General features: G+C 52.4%; 1 protein-coding gene across 1 annotated transcript; it reads left to right on the top strand.

The window, feature by feature from the left end:
* The first annotated feature begins 536 nt into the window (after window positions 1-536).
* On the top strand, window positions 537-16293 carry GDAP1L1 (ganglioside induced differentiation associated protein 1 like 1). Its single transcript, XM_038750324.1, has 6 exons — window positions 537-822; window positions 6007-6199; window positions 8948-9121; window positions 11752-11849; window positions 12962-13076; window positions 15312-16293. The coding sequence occupies exons 1-6, from the start codon at window positions 610-612 to the stop codon at window positions 15653-15655; spliced, it is 1137 nt and encodes a 378-aa protein (XP_038606252.1). The 5' UTR covers window positions 537-609; the 3' UTR covers window positions 15656-16293.
* Window positions 16294-16809: the final 516 nt, after the last annotated feature.

Raw genomic sequence — 16809 nt, 5'->3', positions numbered from 1 at the left:
CTTTCTCCTTCTTTCCTCCTCCTTTCTCCTTCTTCCCTCCTCCTTTCTCCTTCTTCCCTCCTCCTTCCTCTTTCTTCCCTCCTCCTTTCTCCTTCTTCCCTCCTCCTTTCTCCTTCTTCCCTCCTCCTTTCTCCTTCTTCCCTCCTCCTTCTTCCCTCCTCCTTTCTCCTTCTTCCCTCCTTTCTCTTTCTTCCCTCCCCCTTTCTCTTTCTTCCCTCCTCTCCCTCCCTCCTCCCCTTCTTCCCTCCTCCCTCCTCCCCCCTTTCTCTTCTCTCCTCCCACCCTCCCTCCTCCTCCTCCTCTTCCTCCTCCTCCTCCTTCTGTCCTGGGGCTCAGGTGATGCTCCGACACCTCCCCATCCCTCTTCCCTCCTCCTTTCTCCTTCTTCCCTCCTCTCCCTCCCTCCTCCCCCCGGAGCAGCTTCCAAGACCCCTCCACCCCCCCATCCGTCTTTCCCTCCTCCTCCTTTCTCCTTCTTCCCTCCTCTCCCTCCTCCCTCCTCTGTGGTCCCTCCTCCCTCCTCCCACCTTCCCTCCTGCTGTTCCTGCTGCTGCTCCGGCTCCTCCATCCCCGGCCGGGGCCCGGGGTCCGGCCCGGGGTCCGGTTGTCATGGCGACCCCCAACAACCTGCCTCCCACCCAGTGCAGCTGGTGGCCCATTTCGGGTGTGGACCTGTCGGCGGGCCGAGGGCCGGAGCCCCCCGAGCCCCCGGACGCCGGGCCGGGGCCCGGGCCCGGGCCGGGGCCTGGGCCGGGGTCCGCCCTGCGCCCCCACGACGGGCTGGTGCTCTACCACTGGACGCAGTCCTTCAGCTCCCAAAAGGTGGGCGCCGCCAGGGCTGGGACCGGCCTGGGGGCTCGGGCGGGGCCGGGGTGAGGGGGGGAGGGGGAGGCCGGAGCCTGCAGGGTTGGGGGCCCGGGTATGTAGCCGGCCATCTGGGGGATGGGAGGGCAGCCCAGGGCAAAATGACAGCAGGATGGCCCTCTCCCATCCTCTCTCAACCTCTCCCACCCTTCCCCATCCTCTTCCATCCTCTCCCACCGTCGTCCATCCTCTCCCACCTTCTTCCACCCTCTCCCACCTTTTCCCATCCTCTCCCACCCTCTCCCACCTTCTCCAACCTCTCCTGTCCTGTCCCACCCTTTCCCATTCTCTTCCATCCTCTCCCACCTTCTCCCACCCTCTACCATTCTCTCCCACCTTCTCCCATCCTCACCCATCTTCTCCCATCTTTTCCCATCCTCTTCCATCCTCTCCCACCTTCTCCCATCCTCTACCATTCTCTCCCACCTTCTCCCATCCTCTCCCCATCTTCTCCCATCTCTTCCCATCTTCTTCCATCCTCTCCCACCTTCTCCCATCCTCTCCCACCTTCTCCCATCCTCTCCCACCCTTTCCCATCCTCTCCCACCCTCCCTTTCTGCCCCGCCTGCAGCCCCCCAATGGGTGGTCTGGGCCGGGGACCGCGGTCAGACCTCCAGCTGCAATTCTGGGGGGTGGGGGAACATATGGCTGGGGACGGTCGGACGCTTGGGTTCCCGGGCCTGGGAGAGGTCGTCGTGCCGCGGAGGACAAGGCTAGACAAAGGAAGCGGCAAGGAAATGCAAGCAGCTCCCAGAGGCCTGCTGGAAAAGGGGGATGGAGGGAGGAGGAGGAAAGGAAGAAGAGGGGCAGGAGGAAGCCGCTAACCGTGTGCCGGTCACCATTTTTAAGCAAACAGCTGGGTGGGCAGGGGCCTCCCTCTCCCCGACCCCTCCTCAGCGCCTCCAAAGCCTGCAGCCCAGCTCTTGGCAGTCGGCTTTCTCCTCCCAGGCTGTAGAGCAGCCCCAAAAGATGCCACAGGCCAAGCCATCCACCCTGTCCACCCCCAACCCCATTCCCATTCCCATCCCCCTTCCCATCCTCATCCCTCATCCCTCTCCCCCTCCCCATCCCCATACCAGGCAGATAGGGGCAGCCCAGCCTGTCAGCATCCCAGACTCTCCCACCACAGCTTCACCCTCCTCGGGATCCCCCGAGGGCCCAACTGCCTCTAAGAATAATAATGATAATTAATAATAACTGTGGGATCTGTTAAGCACTTGCCGTGTGCCAAGCACAGTGCTAAACTCTGGTGGTGGGGAGATGCAAGGAAATCGGGTTGGACCCAATCCCTGTCAATCAATCAATCAATCGTATTTATTGAGCGCTTACTGTGTGCAGAGCACTGTACTAAGCGCTTGGGAAGTCCAAGTTGGCGACACATAGAGACGGTCCCTACCCAACAGTGGGCTCACCGTCTGTCCCACGTGGGGCTCACGGTCTCCATCCCCCTTTGACGGAGGAGGGAACTGAGGTACAGAGAAGCGAAGTGACCGGTCCAAGGTCACACAGCAGACAAGTGGCGGAGCCGGGATTAGAACTCATGACCTTCCGACTCCTGGGCCCGTGCTCTATCCGCTACGGCACGCTGCTTCCTAGTAATGGCATTTGTTAAGTGCTTACTGTGTGTCCATCCCCGTTTGAGAGGAGGGAACTGAGGCACAGAGAAGCGAAGTGACTTGTCCAAGGTCACGCAGCAGACAAGTGGCAGAGCGGGATTGGAACTCATTGTCTTCTGCCTCCGGGGGCTATGAGCTAGACATTGTGCCGTGCTTCTACTTGGCCGGATTCCTTAGTAGGCCTGTGGGACCAGCAGGGAAACTTCCTTCATCGACCCTTCTCCCTCTCTCCCTTCTTCCTCCTCCTGCAAGGCCTCCTGCCCCAATCCTGGGAGGGGAGGAGGGGGATTTCCCAGCTCTCTTGTCCCACTAAACCCCTTCAGAACCAAGCCTCCACAACTGCGTAGCTCAGCGGACAGAGCCCGGGCTTTGGAGTCAGAGGCCATGGGTTCAAATCCCAGCTCCGCCACTTGTCAGCTGTGTGACTTTGGACGAGTCACTTCACTTCTCTGGGCCTCAGTTACCTCATCTGTTAAATGGGGATTGAGACTGTGAGCCCTGCGTGGGACAACCTGATCACCTTGTAACCCCCCCAGTGCTTAGAACAGTGCTTTGCACACAATAAGTGCTTAATAAATGCCATTATTATTATTATTATTTAAAGCCCCAGACCCCATCTGGGGTAGGGGAAGGGGAGCAGGGTGGCTTGGTGCCAGAGACCGGGAGCCAGGAGATCGGGAATATATTCCCAGCTCTGCCGCTTCCCTGCTAGGTGACGAGAAGTAGCGTGGCTTAGTGGAAAGAGCCCGGACTTGGGAATCAGGGGTCAGGGGTCCTAATTCTGGCTCTGCCACTTGCCAGCTTATGAATTTGGGCAAATTAACTTCTCTGTGCCTCGGTTACCTCATCTGGAAAATGGGGATTTAGACTGCACGTGGGACAACCTGATTACCTTGGATCTACCCCAGTGCTTAGAACAGTGCTTGGTGCCTTGTAAGCGCTTAAAAAATACCATCATTATTATTATTATTATTATTATTGGGGCAAGCCACTTAACCTCTATGTCCCTCAGTTTCCTCATCTGTAAAATGGGGAGAAAGAATCTATTTTCCTGCTCTCTTAGATTGGGATTCCTGTGTGGGACCGGGACTGTGTCCAATCCTATTAGCTTGGATCTACCTCAGTGCTTAGCACAGCTCTTGGCACACAGTAAGCACTCAGTAAATTATTGGGGCAAACCACTTAACCTCTATGTCCCTCAGTTTCCTCATCTGTAAAATGGGGAGAAAGAATCTATTTTCCTGCTCTCTAAGATTGGGATTCCTCTGTGGGACCGGGACTGTGTCCAATCCTATTAGCTTGGATCTACCTCAGTGCTTAGCACAGCTCTTGGCACACAGTAAGCACTCAGTAAATACCCTTTGGTATTATTATTAGTAGTAGTAAGTCAGTCAATCATATTTATTGAGGGAGAAGCAGCGTGGCTCAACGGAAAGAACACGGGCTTTGGAGTCAGAGGTCATGGGTTCAAATCCCGGCTCCGCCAACTGTCAGCTGTGTGACTTTGGGCAAGTCACTTAACTTCTCTGTGCCTCAGTTACCTCATCTGTAAAATGGGGATTAAGACTGTGAATCCCCCATGGGACAACCTGATCACCTTGTAACCTCCCCAGCGCTTAGAACAGTGCTTTGCACATAGTAAGCCCTTAACAAATACCATCATCATCATCATCATCATCATTATTGTGTGCAGAGCACTGTACTAAATGCTTGGGAGAGTAGAGTATAACAATAAACAGACATATTTCGTGCCCACAGTGAGTTTACGGTCTAGAGGAGTAGTAGTAGTGGTAGTAGTCATTCATTCATTCATGTATTCATTCAATCATTTAATGAGCACTTACTGTGTGCAGAGCACTGTACTAAGCGCTTGGAAAGTACCATTCAGCAGCAGAGACAATCCCTGCCCACAACGGGCTCACAGTCTAGAAGGGGGGAGACAGACATCAAAACAAGTCAACAGGCATCAGGAGAAATAGAATTAGAGAGAAATATACGCATCAGAACAAGTAAACAGGCATTAATATAAATAAATAGAACTATGGATATGTACATCTATACACGTACTCGGGGCGGGGAAGGCGGTAGGGATTGTGTCCAACCCTATACACTTTGTATCTACTCCAGTGCTTAGAACAGTGCTTGATACATAAGCGCTTAGTACAGTGCTCTGCACACAGTAAGCGCTCAGTAAATACGATTGATTGATTGATAGCACTTAAATACAATAGTAATAATAATAATAATGATGATGATGATGATGATAAGTCAACTAATCATCTCCTCCCTTCTCCAGCTGTAGATCGAAAACTCATTAAGGACAGGGAATGTATCTGTTAATTCTGTTGCATTGTACTCTCCCAAGCGCTTAGTACAGTGTTCTGCACATAGTAAGTGCCCAATAAATACCATTGATTGACTAAAGGTCACCAGGTAACCTGCCCAAAACAATCCCTCCACCCCCCAGAGAAGAAGACTGCCCCAGAGAAGCAGCAAGGACTAGTAGTGAGGGCACGGGTTTGAGAGTCAGAGTTCAGAGGTCATAGGTTCTAATCCTGGCTCTGCCGCTTGTCTGCTGTGTGACCTCAGGCAAGCCACTTCACTTCTCTGGGCCTCAGTTCCCTCATCTGTCAAATGGGGATGGAGACTGTGAGCCCCAAGGGGGCCAGTGGCCGCATCCAACCCCATTTGCTTGTACCCTCCCAAGTGCTGAGTAGAGCGCAAGGCACAGAGTGAGCGCTTAACAAATACCACAGTTGTTATTATCAGCATGGGCCCGGTGCCCAGGTGGCTCCTTTTCATTCATCATCATCATCATCATCAATCGTATTTATTGAGCGCTTACTATGTGCAGAGCACTGTACTAAATGCTTGGGAAGTACAAATTGGCAACATATAGAGACGGTCCCTACCCAACAGTGGGCTCACAGTCTAAAAGGGGGAGACAGAGAACAAAACCAAACATACTAACAAAATAAAATAAATAGAATAGATATGTACAAGTAAAATAGAGTAACAAATATGTACAAACATATATACATATATACAGGTGCTGTGGGGAAGGGAAGGAGGTAAGATGGGGGGATGGAGAGGGGGACGAGGGGGAGAGGAAGGAAGGGGCTCATTCATTCATGAATGAGTATGAACTCATGAATTCATACATTCATTCAATCGTATTTATTGAGCGCTTACTGTGTGCAGAGCACTGTACTAAGCACTTTGGGAAGTACGAGTTGGCAACATCTAGAGACGGTCCCCACCCAACAACGGACTCACAGTCTAGAAGCCATTTCTGGCCTCGAAGATGCCTCCACTTCTGTCCCCTGGGCTGGGGGAGGGAAGTTAGAGCCGAAGCGATGCTCTTTGACATATCATCTCCGTCCTCCCCGAGTGTAGTGGTCCCTCTCCCCAGCCGAGCCTGGCGACCGCCGTCTTCCCCCCGACCGTGCCCTGGCCCCCCTTGCCCCCATCGCCCCGGACCTGAGCCCTGAGCCCGGACCTGAGCCCTGCCCTCTGCTCCCGCCAGGTTCGGCTGGTCATCGCCGAGAAGGGGCTTCCGTGCGAGGAGCGGGATGTCAGCCTGCCCCTGAGCGAACACAAGGAGCCCTGGTTCATGCGGCTGAACCTGGGGGAAGAGGTCCCCGTCATCATCCACCGCGACAGCATCATCAGCGACTACAACCAGATCATCGACTACCTTGAGCGGACCTTCGCCGGGGGTGAGGTTGGACCCGGCTCCGGAGGCGGGGAGCGGGCCGTGGGGGAGGTGGACGTGTCTCGGGAGGCGGTCGCCTTGCTTCTCTAGGCCTCAGTTACCTCATAATAGTACTATATTATATAATGATATATAATATGATATAATATAAATATTACTCTATATAATGTTACTCTATATCATGATATATATTAAATAATATAAATATCACTCTATTATAATGATATATAATATTATATAATAATATATCACCCTATTTAACTTGTACATATTCTATTGATTTTATTTTGTTAATATGTTTGGTTTTGTTCCCTGTCTCCCCCTTCTAGACTGTGAGCCCACTGTTGGGTAGGGACCGTCTCTATATGTTGCCAACTTGGACTTCCCAAGTGCTTATTAAAGTGCTCTGCACACAGTAAGCGCTCAATAAATACGATTGAATGAATGAGTGAATAATAATAATATCAGCGCTTACTACGGTGCTCTGCACACAGGGAGCGCTCAATAAGTACGAATGAATGAATAATACTAGTGGTATTTGTTAAGTGCTTACTGTGTGGATACGAGCAAATCGGGATGGACGCGGACCCTGTCCCACGTGGGGCTCACAGTCTCGATCCCCATTTTTTTACGGATGAGGGAACTGAGGCCCAGAGATGTGAAGAGATGTGAAGAGCCAAATCTCCCCCTTCTAGACTGTGAGCCCGTTGTTGGGTAGAGATTGTCTCTCTCTGTTGCCGAATTGTACTTCCCAAGCGCTTAGTACAGTGCTCTGCACATAATAAGCACTCAGTAAATGCGACTACAAGGTAATCGGGTTAGATTTATCCATGTCTCACATGGGGCTCGCAGTCTTAATCAGTAAATGCGACTGAATGAATGACTGATTAAGACAGTGAACCCTATGTGAGACATGGATATATCTAACGTGATTACCTTGTATCTACCCCAGCGCTTAGTACAGTGCCTGGCACATAGTAAGCGCTTGACCATATATGAGAAGCAGCATGGCATAATGGATAGAGTGAGAGCCTGGCAGTCCGAAAGTCATGGGTTCTACTCCCAGCTCTGCCACATGTCTGCTGCGTGACCTTAGGCAAGTCACTTCACTTCTCTGGGCCTCAGCTCCTCTGTAAAAAATGGGGATTAGGACTGTGAGCCCAGTGTGAGACAGGGACTGTGTCCAACCTGATTAGCTTGGATCTACCCCAGTGCTTAGGACAGTGCTTGGCACATAGTAAGCCTTTAACAACGTTGAGAGGCAGTGTGGCTCAGTGGAAAGAGCCCGGGCTTTGGAGTCAGAGGTCTTGGGTTCAAATCCCGGCTCCACCAACTGTCAGCTGTGTGACTTTGGGCAAGTCACTTCACTTCTCTGGGCCTCAGTTCCCTCATCTGTAAAATGGGGATCAAAACTGTGAACCCCCGGTGGGACAACCTGATCACCTTGTAACCTCCCCAGCGCTTAGAACAGTGCTTTGCACATAGTAAGCGCTTAACAAATACCATCATTATTATTATTATTATTAACAAATATTGTAATTCATTCATTCATTCAGTCGTATTTATTGAACGCTTACTGTGTGCAGAGCACTGTACTAAGCGCTTGGGAAGTCCAAGTTGGCAACATATAGAGATGGTCCCTACCCAACAGTGGGCTCACAGTCTAGAAGGGGGAGACAGACAACAAAACCAAACATATAAACCAAATAAGTTATCATATACATGTATAAAGTGACTAGCTTGAGGTCTTACAGCAGGAGCGAAGATTAGAACGCAGGTTTCCTGAGCCCCATTCAGTCCTGGGCTCCCTCCACGAGGCCTACGCTGCTCAGTGCTTAGAACAGTGCTTGGCACATAGTACGCATTTAACAAACTCATTCATTCATTCATTCAATCGTATTTATTGAGCGCTTAATCAATCAATCAATCAATCATATTTATTGAGCACTTACTGTGTGCAGAGCACTGTACTAAGCGCTTGGGAAGTACTAGTTGGCAACATCTAGAGACAGTCCCTACCCAACAGTGGGCTCACAGTCTAGAAGGGGGAGACAGAGAACAAAACCAAACATACTAACAAAATAAAATAAATAGAATAGATATGTGCAAGTAAAATAAATAGAGTAATAAATGTGTACAACCATATATACATATATACAGGTGCTGTGGAGAAGGGAAGGAGGTAAGATGGGGGGGATGGAGAGGGGGACGAGGGGGAGAGGAAGGAAGGGGGTCAGTCTGGGAAGGCCTCCTGGAGGAGGTGAGCTCTCAATCAATCAATCAATCAATCATATTTATTGAGCGCTTACTGTGTGCAGAGCACTGGACTAAGGGCTTGGGAAGTCCAAGTTGGCAACATATAGAGACGGTCCCTACCCAACAGTGGGCTCACAGTCTAGAAGGCGGAGACAGAGAACAAAACAAAACATATTAACGAAATAAAAAAAAAATAGAATAAATATGTACAAATAAAATAAATAAATAGAGTAATAAATACGTACAAACATATATACAGGTGCGGTGGGGAGGGGAAGGACGTACATTTTTGGAGCAGGGTTGGGGTGGGAGGGTCCCGTGGGGTCCTTCGCTGTCCGGCACGTTGAGGCCACCACCTCAGGCCATGGGTCAGAGCAGAGACCTGCTCGGCCTGGGGCCGAGACCAGCAGCGGCACAGAGCCAACCGCTCCTCTTCCTGGCCCTGCGGGTGCCCTGCCTGAACCTTCGGGCCCGCTTCTCTCTCCCCCGGCCGCAGACCCCGTGGCCCAGCTGATCCCCGAGGCGGGTAACCCGCTCCACGCCCGAGTCCTGCAATATCGAGACCTGCTGGACTCCCTGCCCATGGACGCTTATACCCACGGCTGCATCCTGCACCCGGAGCTCACCACGGACTCCATGATCCCCAAGTACGCCACCGCCGAGATCCGCAGTAAGTGGACCCCTGGGGCCGGCGTGGCGGGGAGGGCGGACCGCAGGGGGCACAGGCCCCGCACCCCCGTCCAGCCCTCTTCCTATCCAACGGACAATTCCCATCTTTCTCCCAGGCTGCCTTTCCAGGGCCTTTCACACCCAGCTGCTTGCCATTGGCCATCTTACCCATTCATTCATTCGTTCGATTGTATCTATTGAGCGCTTATTGTGTGCAAAAGCACTGTCCTGAGCGCTCGGGAGAGGACGACAGAACAACAAACGGACACATTCCCCGCCCACGACGGGGTCACAGTCTAAAGACAGTGCTCTGCACATAGTAAGCGCTCAATAAATACGATTGATGATAAAGACGAGCCCGCAGTCTAAAGGAGAATCTCCTGGCCTCCGCTTCCCATCAACCGAGTCAGTTTCCCAAGTCCTGAGGTCAAAGGCCAAATGGTCAAGGTCAAGCGATTAGGTGTTCGACCCCACCCAAGGTCAACAGGCCTGCTGCTCACCCTCCTCTCCTTCCCCCTCCAGTTTTAGTAGTGACCTTTCACCCGGGCCATCGGCAAACGTTTGATTCAGGAGTGGAAGTGGAAAGCAGATCATCATCATCATCAATCGTATTTATTGAGCACTTACTGTGTGCGGAGCACTGTACTAAGCGCTTGGGAAGTACAACATGGTAACATATAGAGACAGTCCCTACCCAGCAGTAGAAGTTGTAGAAGGTGCAGGAGCATGGCCCAGTGGAGAGAGCCCGGGCCTGGGCATCAAAAGGTCACAGGTTCTAATTCCGGCTCTGCCACTTTTCTGCTGTGTGACCTTGGGCAAGTCACTTCACTTCTCTGGGCCTCGGTTACCTCATCTGTAAAATGGGGATTGAGACTGTGAGCCCTATGCGGAACAGGGACTGTGTCCAACCTGATTAGCTTGTGTCCACCCCAGTGCTCAGTCCAATGCCTGGCACAGAGTAAGTGCTTAACAAATACCATTATTATTATTATTGCATTTATTTAGCACTTACTATGTGCAAAGCACTGTTGTATATGCTGGGGAGGTTACAAGGTGATCAGGTTGCCCCACGGGGGGCTCACAGTCTTCATCCCCATTTTACAGATGAGGGAACTGAAGCACAGAGAAGTGAAGTGACTTGCCCAAAGTCACCCAGCTGACAATTGGCGGAGCCAGGATTTGAACCCATGACTTCTGACTCCAAAGCCCGGGCTCTTTCCACTGAGCCATGCTGCTTCTCTCTCTCGATCCCCGAGAGGGCCCGGAACTAGCTGTTGTCTGGGGCTCGGATGACTGCCTGAGGTGCAAGAGATGCGACTCTTGACCTTCAAACATTCATTAAACATTGAAGATGCCAAATATAGCCCAGCAGCAGAAGACGGGACTGTGGCTTCCGGAACCTGCCGCCTGCGGAGCCAGAGACCGAGACACTAAAATATCCCTCCTTCCGACTTGTCCCAGCCCCATGGATTGACCCCTCCTCCCGGAGATGGATTCATTCACTCATTCAGTCGTATTTATTGAGCACTTACTGTGTGCAGAGCACTGTATCCCAGCCCATTCCGGCCACGGGCCACCAACCAGTCCCAGCCACACCCAACTCCTTCTAGACTGGAAATTCATTGTGGGCAGGGAATGTGTCCATTTATTGTTCTTTTGTACACCCCCAAGCGCTTAGTACAGTGCTCTCCACACAGTAAGCGCTCACTAAATACGATTGACTGACTGACTTCCCCAGACTTGAGCCCCAAGGCTTCTCCAGCACTTTGGTGGCAATCAATCAATAAATCAATCATGTTTACTGAGCGCTTACAGCATTCAGAGCACTGTACGAAGCGCTTGGAAGGGTACAAAGTGACATTATGCCAGAGTTGGTAGGCACGTTCCCTGGCCTCCGTGGGCTTACGGTCTAGAGGGGGAGATGGTCATTGATGTAAATCAATCATGTTTACTGAACGCTTACAGTGTTCAGAGCACTGTACTAAGCGCTTGGAAGGGTACAAAATGACACTATACCAGAGTTGGTGGGCATGCTCCCTGGCCACCGTGGGCTTACGGTCTAGAGGGGGAGATGGTCATTGATGTAAATAAATAAATTCTGGATACAGAGGTAAGTTCTTTGGGGCTGAGGGAGGGGGTGAATAAAGGGAGCGAGTCAGGGCGGCGCAGAAGGGAGCGGGAGAAGAGGAATTGAGGGATTAGTCTGGGAAGGCCTCTTGGAAGAGATGGGCCTTTAATTAAGCAAAGGCGGCAAAGGACCTCGTGGGGATTATCTCTGATCTCAGGGGGAGAAAAGTGGGCCCTTTTCTGGGGACCCAAGGGAGACGGGAGAGGATGGACGGGGGCTGGGTGGGATGTGTTCTGGGTAAGACTGTGAGCCCCACATGGGACAACCTGATCACCTTGTATCCCACCAGCTCTTAGAATAGTGCTTTGCACATAGTAAGCGCTGAACAAACACCATCATTATTATTATTGAATTTTATCATATTGAATTCAGTCGTATTCACAGAGCACTTACTGTGTGCAAAGCACCATACTAAGCGCTCAGGAGGTCCCAGTCCAACAGCAGACGGACGGATTCCCTGCCCGCAATGAGCTCACGATCTACGGTTGGGCGTCTTTCCCCAGGGCACTTAGCTAATGCCACCACAGACCTGATGAAGCTGGATCACGAAGAGGAGCCCCCGTTGTCAGAGCCGTACCTCTCCAAACAGAAAAAACTCATGGTGAGTGCCCCCCTCCAGCCCCCAGCCCCTGCCATTCCTCACACCCCCTGGAGGAGGGAGACCCCCAGGGACTGTCTCTATATGTTGCCGACTTGTGCTTGTAGAGAAGCAGCGTGGCTCAGTGGAAATAGCCCGGGCTTTGGAGTCAGAGGTCATGGGTTCAAATCCCGGCTCTGCCAACTGTCAGCTGTGCGACTTTGGGCAACTCACGTAACTTCTCTGTGCCTCTGTTACCTCATCTGTAAAATGGGGATGAAGACTGTGAGCCCCCCGTGGGACAACCTGATCACCTTGTAACCTCCCCAGCGCTTAGAACAGTGCTTTGCACATAGTAAGCGCTTAACAAATACCATCGTTATTATTATTACTTCCCAAGCGCCCCTAACAGGATCTAGCCCAAGGAACATTCATTCATTCACTCAGTCATATTTATGGAGAGCTTACTGTGTGCAGAGCACTGTACTAAGCGCTTGGAAAGTACAATTCAGCAATAGAGACAATCCCTGCCCACACCGGGCCTACAGCCTAGAAGTGGGGAGACAGACATCAAAACAAGTAAACAGCATCAATATAAATAAATAAAATTATAGATAGAGGCACGCCAACATTCATTCGGTTGTATTTATTGAGCGCTTGCTGTGTGCACAGTGCTGTCCTAAGCGCTTGGGAGAGTCTTGTCTCGTCTCATGCCGTTGAGTAGTCTCTGACCCATGGCAACGCCATGGACATATCTCTCCCAGAACGCCCACCTCCATCTGCAATCGTTCTGGTCATGGATCCATATGGTTTGGGAGAGTATAAATTTGGGAGAGTATACTGTAAAAATAAAAGGATACGTTCCCTGTTCCTGGGGGGACTGCAATTTTGGGGAGGCAGAGTGGTTTTCTCCTCCGGATAGCCTGGAGGGGAACTTCCATTTTGGCAAGTCCTAGAATCCCCAGGGCCCCCAGCTCCCGTCAGGACACCGGGCCTCCTCCTGGGGCTCGGGAAATGGGCCACAGAAAGATTTCCACCACAAAGTCTGGAAACACCACCCCAGGGGTAGAGTTTGGGATGGGCTCAGGGGGCTCGGGAGCTCTGCCCATTGAGCTCCTGCCTCTGACGTCCATCAGGCCAAGATTCTGGAGCACGACAACGTGAACTATCTGAAGAAGATCCTGGGCGAGTTGTCTATGGTGCTGGACCAGATCGAGGCCGAGCTGGAGAAGAGGAAGCTGGAGTATCAGGGTAGGAGCCCTGGGAGGAGGGGGCTCTTGGGGCAACTCTGGGAAGATGGGAGAAGAAACCCCTATCTCATAATCCTAAGTGCTTACCGTGTGGCCTAGTGGAAAGAGCATGGGTCTGTACTGGAAAGAGCGTGGGTCTGGCGGGTCCTAATCCCAGCTCTGGCACCTGTCTGCTGCGTAATCTTGGGCAAGTCACTTAACTTCTTTGTGCCTCAATTACCCCACCTGTAAAATGGCAATTTTTTTTATGGTATTTGTTAAGAGCTTACTATGTGCCAGGCACTGTACTAAGTGCTGGGGTAGCTACAAGTAAATCAGGTTGGACACAGTCCCTGCCCCACATAGGGCTCACAGTCTCAATCCCTATTTTACTGGTGAGGTAACTGAGGCCCAGAGAAGTGAAGTGACTTCCCAAGGTCACCCAGCAGACAAGTGGCAGACCCGGGATTAGAACCCAGGTCTTTCCGATTCCCAGATCCGGGCTTTATCTACTAGACCACGTTGCTTCTCCAGCATGGAGAATCCTTCTCCCGCCTACAAAGACTTTGAGCCCTATGTGGGACAGGTGTATCTATTTCACTGTTTAGAACAGTGCTTGGCACATAATAAGTACTTGACAAGTATCATTATCATCATCATCATCCTTATTATTACTATCATTATTATTTTTTATCATTATTATCATCAGACCAAACTAAGTCCCAATCCCACTCGGGGCTCCCAGGCTAAGGAAGAGGTAGACCAGGAATTGAATCCCCATTTTAAAGGTAAGGAAACTGCGGTGCAGATAACTTGTTATCTCCAGATAACAGATAACTCCAAAGCCCGGGCTTTGGAGTCAGAGTTCATGGGTTCAAATCCCGGCTCCGCCAGTTGTCAGCTGTGTGACTTTGGGCAAATCACTTAACTTCTCTGTGCCTCAGTGACCTCATCTGTAAAATGCGGAATAAGACCGTGAGCCCCCCGTGGGACAACCTGATCACCTTGTAACCCCTCCAGCGCTTAGAACAGTGCTTTGCACGTAGCGCTTAATAAATGCCATTATTATTATTATTATTGCTAATAATGATGATGATAATCATACGAATAATATATTTACTTTGTGCCAAGCGCTTTACTAAGCACTGAGGTCGATAAAAGATAATCAAGTTGGACGCAGTCCCTGACCCTCAGCTTGCAGTCAAAGAAGGAGGGAGAACAGCTATTGAAGCCCCATTTTGCCGGTGAGGAAACTGAAGCCCAAAGAAGTAAAGTAACTTGCCCCAAGTCATGCATCAGGCAAGTGGCAGGGCCGGGATGAGATCCCAGATGTCCGGAATTCCGGGCCTGTGCCATTCCCTGGCTGACGCCGTTTCTGGCTTCCATGTGGCCTAGTGGAAAGCACACAGGAGTGGGAGTCAGAGGACCTGGGTTCTCATCCCGGCTCTGCCACTTGCCTGCTGTGCGACCCTGGACAAGACACTTTACTGCTCTGTGCCTCAGTTTCCTCAACTGCAAAATGGCGATTCCATACCTGTCCTACTTAGTCATGGGGGGACATGGACTCTACCCAGCCTGTAAATGTACCGTGCATTTACCCCAGTACTTAGAACGGTGCTTGACACATAGTAAGCGCTTAACAAATACTATAGAAAAAAGGAGCTTAAAGTTATTTCTAGATTCTCCCTCATTCCTTCCCACAAGATCCCCAAGCAGCCACTGTTCTGGATGGATGGAGGCCCTCCGGTTCCCTGGCAAGTCTAGGGTGGAGCCAAATCTCCAATCCAGGATACCTGGATCCTGGACTCTGAGCATCGCCGGTCGGGGAAGGAATGTGGCGCTGCCAAGAAGCAGCGTGGACTCACAGAAGGGAGAAAAGGAGGAAAAGGAGGAGGAGGAAAAGGAGGAGGAGGATGAAGAGGACGAGGGGGAGGAGGAAAAGGAGGAGGAGAAGAGAGGAGGAGGAGAATGAAGAAAAAAGGAGGAGGAGAAGGGAGAGGAGGAAGGAGGGGAGAAGGAGGAGGAGGAGAATGGAGAGAAGGAGAATGGAAAGGAGGAAGAGGAGGAGAATGGAGAGAAGAAAGGAAAGGAGGAAGAGGAGGAGGAGCTCGCTGAGACATAGCTCTTGATGGAGCCAAGGCCCGAGCTCCTTCCCGGGGCCAAGAGGGAGGGTTGGGGTGGGGGGCTCGGTGGTGGGGATGAGGGATGGGGCTCCCGGCCCGGTCTGAGGCGTTCCTCGCCCGCTCGGTTCCCCCAGGACAGAAGTGCGAGCCGTGGCTGTGCGGGCGCCCGTTCACCCTGGCTGACGTCCTGCTGGGAGCCACCCTGCACCGCCTCAAGTTCCTGGGTCTGTCCAAAAAGTACTGGGAGGACGGCAGCCGGCCCAACCTCAAGGCCTTCTTCGACCGGGTCCAGAGGCGCCCCGCCTTCCGCAGGGCCCTGGGGGACATTCACACCACCCTGCTCTCCGCCGTCATCCCCAACGCCTTCCGGCTGGTCAAGCGCAAACCGCCCTCCTTCTTCGGGGCCTCCTTCCTCATGGGCTCCCTGGGCGGGATGGGCTACTTCGCTTACTGGTACCTCAAGAAAAAGTACATCTAGAGGCAGATGGCGGGGGCAGCTGGGGTGGGAGGCGGGCACCTCGCCGGCCCCCGGCCGGTGGGCCTTCGGTCTCACGAAAACCTCCCGGGGAATGACCGACCCCGATGGGAGTTATTATTGTCCGTGTGAAAACATTCCATAGTCTAGAAGTAGAAGCGCCGCGGCCCAGAGCCGGGCTGACGACGCCGTCAATTAAACCCGTAACAAAAATGCCTTTTCCTTTGACTTTAGGTTTCCACGCTGAATCGTGGCGACCGGGCCGGTGTCCTCTGCCGGCGGGTCCGGGGCCGGAGTGGTTCTGGTGGCTGGGAGGTAGCCCGAACTCTGGCTTTCCCTCGCCCCCAGGGAACGCTTCCGAGCCACTGAGCAGACTCGCTCTTTCGCCCCTTTGGGGGCTCGGAGACCGCGGCCGGGAGTCCCCCGAGGGGAGGTGGGACTTTCTCCTTCTGAGCTTAGCATTGCTCCTTGGGCCGTGGAGGGGGACGAGCCCGGGCCCGGGGGCTTCAGGGAGAGAGGCCCCCCCGGCCCCAACCTGGCCCGCGGCCCTCCTCTGGCCCAGTCCCGGCCCCACTCGGGGTCGACATCGAGAACGCGTCCTCTCATTTTTCTATTGCTTTCATTAAAGTTGATATTTTTTATTGAGTTGTTTTTATTTGGGGTTGCTTTTTGCCCCCTTTCCTTCTCCACGTTAGGTCTCCTAGTCGGCCCCAGGGTCATTTCCCAGGGGGCCGTTTCCAGGCCCGGGACCCAATCAGATCCAGCCAAGGTCAGCCCTGTGTCTCCCCGTGACCTCCCCTCACCAGACTGTAAGCTCGTTGCGGGCAGGGAATGTCTCTATTGTTCTACTGTCCTCTCCCAAGCGCTTAGTTCAGTGCTCTGCACACAGTAAGCGCTCTACAAATACGATTGACTGACTAGAGGGACTTCCCGGGGTCCTCGCAGGCCTCTCCCTGCGTGCCGGCTAGTTCCGGGTCACGCCGCTGAGGTCCTCTCTCTCCCCGGAGATCCGGGGTCCCCGACTTCCGTGTGCCTTTTGCATGTTGAAAACGATTCCAGATGTCGCTGGCTGCCGCTCGTGCTTCCGGAAGCCCCGAGAGCTCCGCAATAAACCATGCAGGAGGATCACAACCGCTTCCGTTTCTAACCCTGTGTTA

The sequence above is a fragment of the Tachyglossus aculeatus genome, chromosome 8 (assembly GCF_015852505.1).
Source record: "Tachyglossus aculeatus isolate mTacAcu1 chromosome 8, mTacAcu1.pri, whole genome shotgun sequence".
NCBI classification, from domain to species: domain Eukaryota; kingdom Metazoa; phylum Chordata; class Mammalia; order Monotremata; family Tachyglossidae; genus Tachyglossus; species Tachyglossus aculeatus.
The sequence above is the reverse complement of the archived record's forward strand: the minus strand, read 5'-3'. Positions and strand labels throughout refer to the sequence as shown.